This window comes from Geospiza fortis, unplaced genomic scaffold, assembly GCF_000277835.1.
Source record: "Geospiza fortis unplaced genomic scaffold, GeoFor_1.0 scaffold317, whole genome shotgun sequence".
NCBI lineage: Eukaryota > Metazoa > Chordata > Aves > Passeriformes > Thraupidae > Geospiza > Geospiza fortis.
In genome coordinates, this window is record NW_005054398.1 from 2,062,495 (window position 1) to 2,078,631 (window position 16,137).

General features: G+C 47.3%; 1 protein-coding gene across 1 annotated transcript in view; it reads left to right on the top strand.

Annotated features, from left to right (window-relative positions):
• The window catches only part of CSNK1G1 (casein kinase 1 gamma 1), a 91,023-nt gene that overhangs the window by 46,939 nt on the left and 27,947 nt on the right, over positions 1-16,137 (top strand). The window contains 1 exon segment of the mRNA XM_005425886.3: positions 14,582-14,733. Within this exon segment, the coding sequence (XP_005425943.2) occupies positions 14,582-14,733 (152 nt within the window).

Genomic DNA, 16,137 nt, shown 5'->3' on the forward strand with positions numbered 1-16,137 from the left:
AAGCTAAATCCTGAGATGAGTTTCCGTGTGAGATGTTTCCACATGAACAGAGGATGTGATAACTGCCTGTTCCTTAGCAGTGGCTCTGTGGCTCCCTGTGCCACGTGCTCCATCAGCCTCCATGTTCCAAGACTTTCTGACAGGGCACTGAAGTTGCATCTGTTCCCTCCCAGCAGCTCCAGTTCCTCTGCCTGCCGCGTGGCTCGGATGAGGATCCGCAGTCAGCTTGGATTAGCAAAGGAGCAGACTGGATTTCATGTCTCAGACATCTTAAGATGCTTCACACTAGATTAAGTGATGGAGCAGGGAGAAGTTTGTCAAAGGGATCTAAACTGCAGGAATGGGACTTTTCTTGGTGCTTTTCAGAACTGCTCAGTACTGGTGGATGGATCCAGTGGATTCAGAGAAAGTCCTGAGTCAGGAGTAACCAACTCACAGATATCTCTGATGTGCTGCTTTGGATGTTTGATGCTGTCTCTGATGTTTTAGTGCCTCCTTGTTTTAGGGAACTCAACAGCTCCCCTGTAATTCCCTTCCTCTAACTGGAGGAAAGTTTTCACACAGAAATGGATTTTTGTGATTCTTCCTTGAACATTTCTCCCTGCAGAAGTCGAGCAAGGCCCTGCTGCACAGTGACCATCTGCTAGCTTCTTCCTTCTCACTGTGGAATTAAATATCTAACAGCCTAAAATAGTGTCTGAGCACTTTGCCTTCATGTGAGCAGCAAAACAAAGCAGCAAAGCTTGGGCATGGAGTCAGAGACCTGATGGTCAATCCATAGGGTGTCTCAGGAAAGCACATCTTTCCTTTAGGAAATGTAATTCGTTTCGGGTTTGGGTAGTCTGGGATATGATCCATTTGCTCACCAAGGTAATTGAAATAGTTTTAATCAGCTCTGTGCTAACTAGTTGCATTGCTCTCATCAGTCCTCTAGAGCCAGTGTTGTACCGAACTGTTTAATGATTGGGTTTTGTCCTAAAAGCCACATTGCTCCAGCATCCTGACTGGAGTCAGGATCATTCAGGTCTCCAACATGTTTCTGGTACTGAATAAATAATTTGAGCATGTCATTTGTCCCCTGTACTGTGGAGTTTGTGAAATAAACTGAGTTATTTGTCCATGGTCTAACAGACCCAGATCCTGGAATAATTCAGCTTCTTGGGCAGTTACCAAAGGACAAAGCTTTGGCTTTGCTTGAACTGCCCCCTGCACAGCCAGCAGCATCCCAGGACCCTCCTGCTTGGTTTGGGATGAGTAAAAGCCACTGCTTTTGCCATGGCTTGCAGGAGTCCTGCAGCTGCTGGGTCCTGCTGGTGGCACACCAGGGTCTCAGTGATTCCACTGGCTGTGTCCCGTGGGCTCTGTGTGCCTGTGGATAACAGAAATGGTCTTTTTGTTTTGAGGCTGATTCCAGATTAGAAGAATGTAATCTTCTTTTCAGGAGCTGCTGGAACAAGTGCAGAGGGGAGCACAGAAATGTTTCAGGGGCTGGAGCCAGGCTGGCAGAGCTGGGGGTGCTCACCTGGACAAGAGGAGGCTCCGGGGAGAGCTCAGAGGCCTGAAGGGGCTTCAGGAGAGCTGGAGCGGGACTGGGGACAAGGGATGGAGGGACAGGACACAGGGAATGGCTCCCACTGCCAGAGGGCAGGGATGGATGGGATAATGGGGAAGGAATTATTTTTTGTGAGGGTGGTGAGGCCCTGGCACAGATTGCCCCATCCCTGGAAGTGTCCAAGGCCAGGCTGGATGGGGCTTGGAGCAACCTGGCATAGTGGAAGGTGTCCCTGCCCATGAGGGGGTAAAATGAGGTGGACTTTAAGGTCCTTTCCAACCCAAACTATTCTGGGATTGTTACTACATTTCAAAGCACCTCTGGCATCTCTCCCTGAAGCATCACATTTGGAAGGTAAAATGGAAGTAAAAACTTCCAGGTTTCTTCTGGCTGCATGGAGCTGATGCTCAAGCTTCCACATAGTGACAGCTTCTGCCTGTGCACGTCGTGTGCAGAAGTGATGCATTTTTGATTCCGTAGTAGTTTATTTTTATATCAGCTGGCAGATGAGTCACACCTTCCCCCACCCCTCACAGTCCCACCTTGGCACATGCGATTGATTCATTCACACACGTGGCAGCCGTGCGTTGTGCCACTGCTCCGGAGCCAGTGGTCATTCCCAGCATGGGCAGGTGACACTGGCAAGTGGCTGTGGCACGTCACAAGCCTCCAGAGTGGCGTGGTGAGGAGCAGAAGAGGAGTGTGATAGGCTGGAGAATCCCAGGAAACCGAGATCTCTGCAGTGCCCAGCCCACGCAGGGGATGAGTCACGGTGTGGGAGCAGAACGTTCTGAGTCAGGGAGGGCTGTGGCAGTGCATATAGAATATTGACGGATTCTGTGGTTTTGTTTTAATTCCTGCTCTGTAAACAAGTTCACCTCTAATGAAGTATGGAGTCTGTGTGTTTACTTTGGGATCTCTCTGTGTTGCACAACTCGCCAGAGCGCAGCAGTCTGTTTACTTGTCAGGAGGTAGGACTGAGGGAAATGAAGGTGTTATAAATAACCAATCCTTTGCATAGTCTAGTCAATATTTGCATATATATTCCTCAGTGTGGCTGAGCTGTCTGCTATCCATGCTGCCTATGGAGTTCTCCTGTTGGGATTGCTCGTGCTGAGCACCTTTCCTGTGTTGCTCTTGCTTTACCCACACAACACTTTGTATGTATCAGTGTGCTTTATGAAGAAATTCTTTCCATGCCAGTTGCACAATGCTGTCATTCACGTGGCAATTACGGGTCATTTTGGTGAAGCTCGTTACAGGATGGATGTAAACAAGTCTCCGTGGTGGAGCTGCCAACACCACAATTTTATGGGGAGGTCATTGAGCACAACTCTCTTCCCCAAGGGAGCAGGAGTAACTCCAGGCCATGGCAGGGAGGGTTAGTGCAAGTGGTCCCCACCCTTGATTAATTAAGAAGTGTGAACATACCCATTGACAATGGCTATGGTGTCTGTAATCCTCAGAATTCCCACTGATGTTTGCCACCTGGATGGAAACATTGCTGTGGCCGGGAGCTGAGCCAGGTCACCCCTCAGCAGGGAGCTGGTTTGCGGGGCTGATCATAAAATCATGGAGTGGTTTGGGTTGGAAGGGACCTTAAAACTCATCTTGTGGCCATATGGGCACGCCTTCCACTAGACCAGCTTGCTCAGAACTCTGTCCAACCTGGCCTTGAACATTTCCAAGGGTTCCCCTTTGCACCCCAAAGTCAGTTTAGACTTGTGTGGAGCAACACGTGGCTGTCACCTGAGGTATTTTATGTCCTATTTATTGTATGGGTTTGTTCATACCTGACCCTCTGGATGAGCACTGCAGCCTTCTCCTTTGAAATACTGGAAATATATTATATTGCCAGTGTTCAGTGACTGTAAGTATTTAATAAGTGACTCATCTGTGCAAGGTGATACAAAACTGACATCTCTTTGCAAGGAAACAGCTTTGGGACACGTCTCATGTCACTCATTCCCTACCTCAGATGCCTGCAGTAGACCTGAAGGTTTTAAGATGTTGGGTTAATTTTCTACCAGTGAGGAAAAATGTCTCCATTCTCAGATTCTGCACAGAAGTGTGCCCTTGGCCAGAGGTGGGAGATATTCAGCAGTGGAGATACATTTTCATTCTGCTGGAGATGTTTTTAGGCAAAAATTGGAGACCCTAATGCTGAGCTGCATATTAAGGAATGGTGATCAGCAGCTTCATTGTAAAGTCAGAGTAGTCCAAGGAGCTTGAACCTGAGGGATCCTGGACTTCCAAGCTTTTGAATTGCAGAATGAAATGTAGTGGATTACTGTAAAGTGCTCAGTTAGACCCTGCTGGTTTCTGGGCTGGCTTGCTGTTGATCTCCAGAGAATTATGTTTCACTATTTAAAAATACATGGCTTTTCTTTCATGTGGCCATTCCCTTGTTAGGAAGGGCTTCCTGAATGTGCACATTTCAGCATCTCAGCATCAGAAGTTTTGACTTCCTTGGGCTAAATTTAGGTTTTGTCAATTGGAAGTTATCAGATGCTTTTAAAGCAAGGCCATTAATATTTGAATATGAGATTAGGGCAGTTTCCTTTTCATGTTCCGAAAAGTCCTCGTGCAACTCCTGCTCTTCCGGTATTTGTGGCAGTAATCACAAATCAAACACCAGCAACTCCAGGCAGCAGCTCCAAATCAAACACCAGCAACTGAAGGGGAGCAGCAGGATGCTGGGAAGCTGGAAAATGCCTTTCCTGGAGACACTGTTCCTTGAAGCCTGACATGGCCGTAAACCTGGAGCAGCTGGACTCATCCAGGTCATCCCAGATGCCCCACTGGGTTCTCCTCATGGTCAGCAATGCCCACTGAGAGCAGGCTGTGGGCTGTGGGATGTGCTGCTGCCCTGAGGACCCAGCAGGACTCGAGGAGAGGAACAGACATTTCATCATCTGTGCTGCTTCTGGTACCTTCTAGCAGAGCCTGAGCTGAAATAAGCCTTGCTGGCTGTGCTTGGGAACTGGAGTTCCTCAGCCATCAGAGTGAGGAGGTGGAGACCACAGAACCACAGACTGGTTTGGGTTGGGAGGGACCTGAATGCTCATCTCATTCCATTCCCTGCCATGGGCAGGGACACCTTCCACTATCCCAGCTGCTCCAAGCCCTCTCAACCTGGATTTGAAAACTTCCAGGGATGGGGAGTCCACGTGACACGTGATGTTTGAAGATAAACTTTGGAATTTATATTTACATTGAATGAAAAACCTAGTTTGGCAATGAGAGCCAGGATAATTAATAAGGATTAGGAGCTGGTTTGCTCTTCTGCTTGTTCCATTTTCTATGAACATTCCCCTTCTATGAACATTCTTTGAGCCATGGGGATGCTGCACTTAGGAACTAATTGAGGTTTAAAGCTACAAAATTAGTGTTGAGCACTGCCTTGATCCAAAGCTCTTTCCCCTTTGGAAGGTGGGTGCTGGATTTAGTGGGATCCCTTCCAGTGCAGCAGAGACATGCTACACACACTGGAGGTTTCTGAGGTGAAACACTGAGCTGTGCCAGGGGAGTCCTGTTATGGAGGGCTGCCCACCTCCCAGACAGGCTCTCCAATGGGTTTGGAATTTGTGTTTTGGAGCTCTGCCATGCCTGCTATTGAAAAACCTCCTCTCATCACTCAAAGATAAGGCACAGGCTCTGCCTGAGTGTGGTGGGTCAGGCTGGAGTTCTGAAGTTTTGTAATAATTTTGCTGTCTGAAAGTTCCTACCCGCTCTCACTTGACTCTCTTAAGGTGAAACAGAGATGGTATCTGGAGGCAGGATCTGATTTGGTGCCTCTGAACTTCTGTTGGCAGCAGGTTCTCCTGCCATTAGAGGGAGTGGGAGGTTTTCCCTCAGGCTGGAAGGACTGTGTGGGTAACACTTTCCTACTCATGTGAAAAATCCCTTTTTCCCTCCAATCCTACAGTAGTGATGGGACTGATGGGAGCCAATGTCTTGCTTTGTTGTGGAGAGTTTACATTATTTGATTGTTATCCATCACTTTCTACTTGGATGCTGCTGCAGGGGCAGACCTGCAGAAATCCACCCTCCCAGTGGGACCAGTGGGAGTTCTGGGGGCCCGAGCTGCACCCACAGCTTTGCAGGAGGATCCCAGCACAGCTCTGGGGTGACACATAGGGTTGTGCTGCCAGAAATGGCCCCAGATTGTCCCACCACAGTCTGCTGGGAACCTGGCCTTCAGCTGCCTGAGCAAGGCCGAGCATCATCTTCCTCCTGAGCACCCAAAGCTACGTGTCCAGTACCACATCTGCTTTATCCAGCTGGATCTGACCCTGATCTGCCATCCCAGGTAAAAATGCTGCTGGATCCAGGACAAATCCTGCCTGTCATGTGCCAGTTTGGCCTTAGGTGGCTGTGCTGTGCTGGTGACCCTGCCTGTGGCCCCTGCTCAGGGCTGTGGCTGCAGCTCAGGCTGGCAGAGCCTCCCTGCATTGTCATCCTGCAAGTGTCACCCTGTGTGCAGCTGGGGAGGAGGCAGGGAAAGGCTCTGCCTCCAGCCAACAGATCCAATGGAGATGAGCTGAGGAAGAGCAGGAGCCACCTGGGACTTGCTGTGATCAAACCAAAATGGTTCTCTGGGCACCAGAGGAGCAATTCAGCACAAGCAGTTTGTTTTTGCTGCTTTTGTGGCATTTTTTTCATCTGCCCAGAAGTAGCTTCTTCCCTGGCACTGCTTCTGGAGTTAAATTTGAGTGCTGCTGAGCAACCAAGAGCTCTTGTTGTTGATTTTTCTCGAGGTTATACCTGTAATGCCATTAACCACATCACTTCATGTGCATAACATGTTGCCAAGGGACAGTTCTGATTTCTGCTCCCTGTCACCAGGAACACCACCTGAGGGAATAGTTGGAGCTGTATTAGGGAGGTTTAGGATGGATTTTGGGAAAAGGCTCTTCCCCCAGAGGGTGCTGGGCTCTGAACAGGCTCCCAGGGAATGGTCACAGCCCCAGGGCTGCCACAGCTCAGGAGTGTTTGGAAAATGCTCTCAGGCACAGGGTGGGATTGTTGGGGTGTCTGTGCAGGGACAGGACTTGGACTTGTTGGTCCTTGTAAGTCCCTTCCAGTGCAGGATACTCCATGATTCTGTGTACTTGTTCTCAAAAGAAAAGAAAATTACCAAGGGACCCCATGATTTCATCTCAACTCCCTCTCAGCAGGTGGAGCTGAGCAATTGCACAGCAAAGGAAAACTGATCAGGAGCAACTTCCAATTGCTCTTTTTTTTTTCTTTTTTTTTTTTTTTTTTTTTTGAGGGGGAGGGGATTTAGTTCTTTGTTGGTTTCTTTCTCTCTTTTTGGTTGGGTTTTTGTGGGTGTTCTTAAACAGCAGAGCCCAGTTGGCCACCCAGAGCTCGCACAGGTATGTGACCTGCAGTGGAGCAGAGTCACGGAATTGTTTAGGTTGGAAAAGAATCCTTCTCAAACCATCAAGTCCAACCACACCCCAGCACTGACAAGGCCACCATGACCCCCTGTTCCCAGGTGCCACATCCACGTGGCTCTTAAATCCCTCCAGGAATGTTACTGAGTGGCTCCACCACTGCCCTGGGCAGTTCCAGTGATTTTCTTTCATCCTTGTCCTTGTATTGCAGGTGTGTGGGAAAAGGTAATAAGGATAGAACTTAAGCTAGAGCTTCTTTGGATGGTTTGAAATAACTCTTTTAAAATTATTTGCTTGTTTTATCCTTCTTTTAAGGTGTTGTTCTATGTGCCAGCTGCCATCATCACTGGAGCAAGACGTTGTGTTGGATATAAAATCCAACAGTAACGTGGAGATTTGAATGCAGTCGTTTCTCCCAAGCCCAAGAAATGTGAATGCAGTCTTTTGAAACTCGAGAAAAAAGCAATTTACTGTTCTGTGCTTTATTCTTCTGTGTTTGTCAAGAACAGAAACAATTTCACTTGACTGATTTAGTTGTTAGAGCTAAGAAACTGCCTGTGAATGGGTGTTTCTGGGTAAACTTCCCAGATTTTGAAAGTTTTCCTGCATTTGACCTTTCCAGATAGGGTTGATTCTCCTTCCAACCTTTTTTTATCTTTATGAATACAAATATGAATGTCTCCTTGGTACCCCCTCTTCAAGTGCTTCTTGCTTTGTGGATGTGAGGAGTTGTTTAATTGAGAGAAGCCATGATGTCAGGAAACCAGCTTGTACCACTCAAGGAAGATGAAATGCCACCCTGTTCTAATAACACAACGATCCTGAGATTTGTTTTTCTGCAGCTGAAGTAAAAATCAAATAGTTTGGATTTTTACCAGCATCAAGAACAAATATGTTCTTCCTTCTGTCCTTCCCCAGTCTGTTTTTCTCCTGTTCCTTTTCCCCTACCTTTTCTTTTTGCAGGTTCAAATATTACCACAATGAAACAAAACACAGCAGGGTTTAAATACATCCTGCATAATCTGAAATAAGCTGGAGTGAGGCTGGAGTCTTGGGGTCCACATGGAACTCCCAGGAGATGACAGTAGCTCTGTCTCCTCCCAGCTCATGCACAGCTGTTGCCTTACACTGTGCTCGGTGTCATCTCTTCCATGGAAAGCTCAGCTCTTTGCAATCATCAGGGAGAAGGTGTTGATCCAGTCCCTTCCTGTGGCTTTCCCATCCCTGGAAGTGTTCCAGGCCAGGCTGGATGGGTCTTGGAGCAACCTGGTCTGCTGGAAGGTGTCCCTGCCCATGGCAGTTTTGAGGTCCCTTCCAGCTTCTGATGTTCTCCTTTGAGTTATTTCCTCTCGATTCAGAGAGTGTTTGAGCTGTGCCTTTTCCAGGTCCAAGGCCAGGAGCAGGGCCTTGCTCTGCCTCTCCTCCTCCTCACCCACTGATGGGCTAAAGCAGAAGGTTCTGCTGCGGAAATTCCTGCTAGGTAGTGGTGCAGGAGCATTCAGCATTGCTAGGAGGAGTGATTTATTGCCCAGACAAAGCAGGGAAAAGATGCTGTGAGAAGCTGGCAGCAGAGTCTGGCAGCAGTTGGAGCACACAGCAGGAGATGTGTGAGGAGTCTGGACAGGTCTGGCTGCTCTTCACCTTGTTCAGGTGAGTGAGAAAGAACTAAAGGTAAATTGTGGGCTCTCAAAGCACAGTATCAGAGCTTGGGAGAGCAAGGAAACTGTTCAGGAGCGTTACAGGCTGGAAGCAGTCTCAGCATGGTGGTGCTCTCTGTGGATCACCATTGGAGCTGCCACAGTGCCAGCCTTCCTCCAGCTCCTCCAACCCCTCTTCTCCATGAGGATGTTTCTGTGTGTGGTTGTTGGATCAGATCCCTCTTTTTAGGTTCTTTCCCTAATCTTATGCCACTTCAAGCTTTGTGAAGCCTAGGGGTGGTTGGTGAGATTGTGGCAGACCTTCTCCACCACCTCTTTTTCCACCTGCAGGTGAGCTGGTGCTGGAGTCACAAATTGCATTTTCTGCTTGTTTTCCTTCACATCTCAACTGCTGTTTCTCAAACAAGAGTAAACACTCAATCACCCAAAATCTCTGTGCTTCCCTAAGCTCCTCCAGGGAATATTGAAGGTGAAGAACTGTATTATAAAGCTTTTGCAGCTGTACTTTGAAGGAAGATATCTCTGAAAGGCATCCAATCAAATGTATAAAAGACCCTTAGGACCAGGTTATTCCCAGTAACAAGCCCAATCTCAACTTTTGTCCCATCTTTCTGTTTTTGAAGCAGACTATTCCAAAATCTGAAGGGCAGGATGAGTCTTTTTACTTGCAGCTCACAGAAATAACCTGTTAACTAACGTGCTCAGGTAGATTTACATGGGACATGTTTGAGGACATTAAAAGCTGAGATCTTGGCCCAGTCAATGTTGATCACAAATCTTCTCTTTCAGCCAGGATTTTATTCCGATTTGAAAATTAAGAGAAGGGTAGATCCTCATTAGTGTAATCAGCTTAAATGGGTTGACTACTCTAAAGCAATTTGTTTAATTTGTTTGGAACATGTTTAATTTTAGCTATAGATATTCAGCCCTCTCACAGTTGCTATTTATGGTGTTCATCGTGTAATTTTGTGTTCTGTGATTTGTAAAAATAAACTTTCTGCTCTGAATGAGAATTTTGTGACAATCTACGGCCCATTCATCAGAGCCTCTTTAAAACCACACAGAACTTTCTGTGCACTGATCCTTCTGGTGTGTGTCTGCATCTCTTTCAGTGAGAAAGAGTTCTTGCTGCCCACACAGAGCGTGGGTTTGCATCAAGCATCAGCTTTTTGCTGGCCTTGGATTCCTCCCCTCTCTGGGTGTGGAATTTGGGGCTCTTCAGGAGTGTCTCCCCTCTGCAATAGAGCTCAGTGTCAAAACCTGCGTGAGGAGAGGGGCTGAATTCTTCTTGAATTCTTGAAATTGAAGACATCAGCTTCTCTATTTGGCTACGCCTCATTGAAGAGCAGATGAAAACAACTCCCCATGGGAGCAAAAGCCATGGGTGGTTCAGAAACGCTGGTATTGATCACAAGCTCTGGATGTTTCCTGGTGATTTGCTGTGTGGGGACGTGGCACTTGTCCCTCCATTGATGCAGATGCCACGTGCATATTCCTGCACTTGCTCCCTCATTCCTCCTTGGGTGTATTTTACTTGCTGTTGATGAAGTTTATTCATCGCCTCTCGTGATGCTCACACAGAGCCTCAGGCTCTTCTGGAGCAGGTGGGTTCTGCTTCCTGTGCCCTCCATGCAGGGCAGGTGCTGCAAACTCTGATTGCCCTCGGGCATAACCTTAGATTGGCATCTCTGCCCCTCTCCATTTCATAACCAGTCCTGGAAATGGCTTTGGAATGTCTGTGTGCCTGAACCAGTGTGGTTCTTTGGAGTATGTTGGATGTCTGAGGAGTTTTGTGGCCATTAGTCATGCTGTAAAAGATATGGCAGCAAGATAACATTACTCAAATCATCCAGGGCACTTGGTCTTGCGGTGGAAGTTCCTGGAAGGTGTTGCTCCGGGTGTTAATGTGATCCTGCTCCTTGTTACTGTTCCCATTCTTGTGTTCAAGCTCAAGCCAAGTGTTTTTTGGGTTGATCCAACATATTGCTCAGCCTCAGAGCATGAGGAAGGATGGGAAGTCCCATTTGGTGGCAGCCCAGGAGCTGTGAGAGTTTAGCATCCCCAGAAAGCCAAGGCCAGTCTCGGGAGTGTGGGGGAATCAAAGTCTTGAGTTTTTGGCTTTGATGTCTGCATTTGCTCTCATTCCAGCAGTGATGCTTTAATCTACAAAATGCTTTGCTAGGTTTTCGCTGCGCTCAGCTTGAATTTCTTCCAAGACATCACTCTGCTGAAATAGCAGAATTTGCCTGTGGATTCCGGTGCAGCAATCAGTCTGTGTTTATTGGGGTGATAAACTTCCTGTGAGAGTGAGGGTGGAGTGGGCCCTTTTCCATGTGGCTGAGCCAAATCACTCAGCAGCGAGACCAAAGCCGTTAAGCAAATTGAGATGATTTCTGCTTGCAGCAGTCTCTGCTGTAACAAACTGGTTTTCCTCCAAAGGAGAACCTGCACATATCATGCCTATATTTTCTTCCCTTAGTGTATTGCTCTTGTTTGATACCATGGAGAAATTCCTGGTTCTGATGTGATTTCATGCATTAATTGCATTAAACAGATCCTGGTTTGTACTTCAAGTGTTGAGTTGTACCTTTGAGTCCTCAGTATGAGGCTCTGCTCTGCTGGTGGCTTTTCATCTCTGTGAATTCAGAGCTGCTCACCTACAGCATGACACCATGGCTTTGTGTGACCTTTCCTGTCCTCTCCCAGTGTGATTACTTTCCATTAAAAACCTCAACTCCAACTGCCCAGGCAAAAAAACGTCCTTTTTCCTCCATCAATCTCTTCAGTTGGCAACATCCTTCTTAAGTATTTACAGATCTGCTGGTGATATTTATGGAGTTCCTGTGGTTCACTGTGACAATGGACTCAGCACCAGGACACAGTGCTTTTTGCTGAAATAGAGCCAAGCTGCATCATAAATTATGCAGATGGGCTGTGACAAAATCCAATTTTATGCAGATTTTCTTCAGCTGACTCTTTTTACTGTTCAGAGTGGCTCTGGAGCTGCCTGTATCTCAAGTTTCATCCAATTTTGTCTGCCAACACACACTTTAATATGTACATCAAGTTCATCTTTGGAGCTTTTCCTCTTCCCAAAAAGATGGTGAACATTGAGTTGAGCTTGAGTGAGCTGGGGATGTGTTTGCTGAGTCCCTCCCAACTTTATTTCCATAACTAGTGTGGAGCTGAGGATCCTTGCTGTGGGCTGGGAGCTCCACAGGGCTCTTCAGTGATGCTCCTTTGGATCCAGGACCCAGCAGTGCAGCCTGGCTCTGGAATTCAGAGGGGTGTTACAGCAGCTTTATCCTGGCAAAGGCAAGAGGGAAGTCCTTGACTGCAGAGCTGGCAGTCAGAGAAAACCCTCAGGGAAAAATCGAACCCTAAAAATACGCCTGAAGCCCATGGTGTCTCCTGTATTCTGACATTTAGGATGCTTTTTTGTGTTCTTCACTAAGGCCTCACTTTGCCAGAGCTCCCACAGAAAGCAGAGCTTTCCTGGGGGTTTAAGACAGAGAGGGTACTCCAGGCTCTGGGCTGTAAGCTCTGAGTAGGTAAAGCTGGAGGGATTGGGATCCCAGAGAGCACTAAGTAGTGTTCCTTCCTTCCCTACATGAAATCCCCACCTTTTGGGTCTTGCTGCAGTCTGTCTTTCTGGGTCTTATGCCCAGTAGGAAATTCATTTTGATTGCAATGCTTGCCCCTTACCAAGTAAGGCTGTAAATGTTCTCATATTCCCCATGGAATATTAATATTAAATGGAATCCTTCACCTTCTTTAAGAGCCTTTCTACTATTTTATTCTCCTGCATGCCTTAGTTAGCAGAGTCCTAACCCTAATTCCTTCTTCAGTTCCACTATTTGAGACTTGTAGAAATTGTGGTAGAGGCACTCATTGTCTGTCTGTATCTAGAATCTATAAGGGGCTCAGGTTTAAACTTTGCATAAAATATTCTGTTACTCTCTTCCTCTCTATTATTATTCTATTATTCTCTAAAAAATAGAGATGCTTATCTTGGTGTTAGAGGTGACTTTGTAGGTAAGTCCTCATCAGACTTCACTGAAAACCCAGTGGCTCACCGTGAGTCACTTCAAGAGCTGTTGCAATTATTCCAGCCTTCAGCACTAAGCTGATGACATTAAATTGCCATTTGTGTTGATTTGGGGATATTTGAAACCATCTTGGAGCTGCCTGGATCATATCCCATCATTGTTTGGCGTTCTGAATTGCTTCTGCATCAAACCATCCTGTGTTCCTAGAGGATTTAATGAGTGTGACAGCTTCCTGAAGCATGGAGCTCTAATGTTAGGAGCAGCAGCCTCCCAACCCCAGGTGGGGTCAGTGTTTTACATGGGACACAAAACACTGGTTAGGCAGGGAATTCCTGCAATGCTCTGTAATATCCCATTAATGCATCCTGCTGACAGATTCCCTGAGCATGTGAATTAATGAGATTAAAACCCTCCTCAGGTAATCTTTGTCAAACTGCAATTTGTTCTTTTGGAGCAGGACTTGGGAGCACAGGTTCTGTGATATTTACAGTTTAGGGATCTCAGTGCTGCTTTGTTACGTTGTTGGCAGGTTGCACAGTTCTGAGTGCCATTGGGTGGATTAGCAGGGTTTCCCTAAATCTGGAGTAGGACTTGCACTTGTTGTGTTGCTGCCATTCTCTCCAGCCTGGAATGTTTCACTGCCTGAGCACCTCACACCAAACTCTGCACTTAATTAGTCAAGTATTTTGCTATATCTAACATTGATCACTTATGCAAATCCAGGTGCATGCCTGCACTTGTTTAAAACATGCCATAAAATTAGTAATCACAGTGCTTTCAGGTCCTGTGCACTATAATTTGTGGATCTCTGTGGGGAAAAAAACACAGCAGTGCTCCCCGTGCTCAGCCTTTACACTGAATAGCAGGACGCCGAATCTCTGGGCATTCGAGCAAATATTTTGTTTTGACAGAAGACAAAGCCCTGTATTTCAAAACAAAACCTTTCTGTTGTGTTTTGGAGCTCCTTATGAGGTGTAGACTGGAAATACAGAGATATTTAACCATGCTACCCAGCTTGTAGGACGCCAAGGGCTGGTGCAGGTGCTGATTAGCAAAATGAGCACTTGGGCTTGTGCTGAATTCCTCCTGTATGGGCTGCTGTGGTTTCCTTTTTGACTCAAAGGTAATTCCAGGAGTGCTGTGCAGCTCTCTGAGTCTTCCAACATCAAGGCTGTTTTTTGCCCTCTCCTTCTGATGCCTTTCAGAAAGCTGATCCACCCAAAAATGCCCTGCCAGCTGAGTATCAACACTGCACTCCCACAGAGCAGTCTGTTGGGTGGGAAGATGGGCTCTGGCTCCTACCAGTTCAATGTTGATAGTTGTGTTGTGTGCACATATGCTAATGACCATGATCACCTGTTTTTGGGTGGTGATTGGTCAAAATTTAAAACTTTTCCCTATTTTATAGGAAAAGGGTTTTTTCATTTTTCACTGAGCGTAAACTTTGTGTAAGGTTGTGCTGAAAAACAAGGGCTGGGTGCTATTTTGGTGACAAAGCAGCCCTTTTTTGGCCATGCTTCATTTTCTCCAAGGACTGTCATCTTCCTAACTGCTCCAGCAAGTGCCAGCCCAGATCTGGAGCTGTTCTCTGCCTGGTTTTTAGTGGAACACAGGGAACTTTGTGTCATGTTCCCTAAATCCAAGCCTTTAAGCTGCCAAAGCTCGATGCTTTGAGGTGGACTTGTTAATTGCTCTGAAATCCCTTTTGTCTGTGCAGGGGTGTAGCTGAGCAGAGCCTGCTCAGGTTTGGCCCTTGGTTCAGTCACAGTTTGTGCTGGGATTTATTTCCTTGCTGGGCAGCAGCAGATAGAACACTCAAGGAGTGACAATAAAACTGCCTAACAAAAGGTGTGCACGCAGCGGGAGGGGAATTAACTTTGTCCCATTGACTGATTCCAGTTCTTTTCCCTGTTCTTCCAGCTGAAGGGCTCCCCCAGGTGTATTACTTTGGACCCTGTGGGAAGTACAATGCCATGGTATTGGAGCTGCTTGGTCCCAGCCTGGAAGATCTGTTTGACCTCTGTGACAGGACCTTCACTCTGAAGACGGTGTTAATGATTGCCATTCAGCTGGTGAGTGCTGGCAGGGTCCTGCCCTGGGGTGTCCTGGGGTGTCCTTCCATCCTAGGGTGGGCACAGTGCAAGGTTCAGGGCTGAGAGAACCTTCTTCCTAAAATCACCAGGTTTGAATTGGAAGGAACCTTCAAAGATCTCATCCTACCCTCCCTGCCATGGGCAGGGACAACTTCCACTATCCCAGGTTGCTCCAAGCGCTGTCCAACCTGTCCTGGAACATTTCCACAGCCACAGCTTTTCTGGGAAACCTGTGCCAGGGCCTCCCCAGCCTCACATTCTCCCCAGTGTCCCATCTAACCCTGTGCTCTGGCAGCAGGAAGCAATTTCCCCTTGTGTCACTCCAATCCCTTGTCCAAGGTGCCTCTCCATCTGTCCTATGAAAGAAAACCTCTCAGGGGTGAGGAGGACTCCTGCCCAAGGAGGGAAGGTCGGATGGTGTTGATGAGGAGCTGGCTCCCTGCACAGCAGAACCAGTGCAGCCGGATTCCTACGGACTCGCGTCCCCTGCACGCCCCCGCCCCGTACCTGCCCCAGCTCCCTCCCTCTCTTTGGACATCCCAGGAACATCTCATTTCTCACCCTCTCCGTGGGACACACAGAGCACAGCACCCTCCCACACTCCTACCAGTTCTGCTGGTTTGGTGCTGCTGGGCTGCCCATAGACTGAAACCTCACGGGGCAGTGGGGGCTGAGCCCTCCCCAGCCAAAATAGCAGCGTTTGAGAGCTCTGCTTTTGTCAAATGTGGCCAAAAATCTGGTCAATCAAATGGGTTTAAATTCCTGACACTTGGGATAGAATGGTTCTGTGGGCAACATCACAGAGCCTTTAATGTACCTGAAAAGGAAAGGAAGTCAAGCTGGAAGGGATTTGGGTTTGTGTTAGAAGTGAACAACATGAAAGATGAACATACTAAATGTGGTGTGGATACTTCCACAAGTCAGTGGGGCCAGGCAGTCAGTTTGGCTGTTTTGGTTTTCAGACTGGCTTGCAGATTCCCAAGTACCTAAATATCTGCAGATACCCAGATCTTGCATAGCTGGACCTTGGGATCACCCAGATGCTCCACAGCAGAGCTGGAATTGTATATTCACATTAATATCTCTGTGGATAGAAGCGTGGTAGGGAAGAGGAGATGTAAGGGATGAGGAACACAATCCTTTCCAGGTAAACTGAAGTTTGACACAGCAGAATCTCAAATGGAAAACTGAGGTCAGAACTGCAGAAGTTTGAACAGCACCTGCCTGGTACTGAGGCCTCCCCAGCAAAGCAGTCAAGTTCTCTTGGTTTTGAGTGTTTCTTTATCAATGGAAAACCAATTTATAGTATTGGCTTTGATTAAATCATGTGGCAACAGCTGGCAAAGCCTCAGATGCAGCTTGTGTGACCTTTGGAGGCAAAAT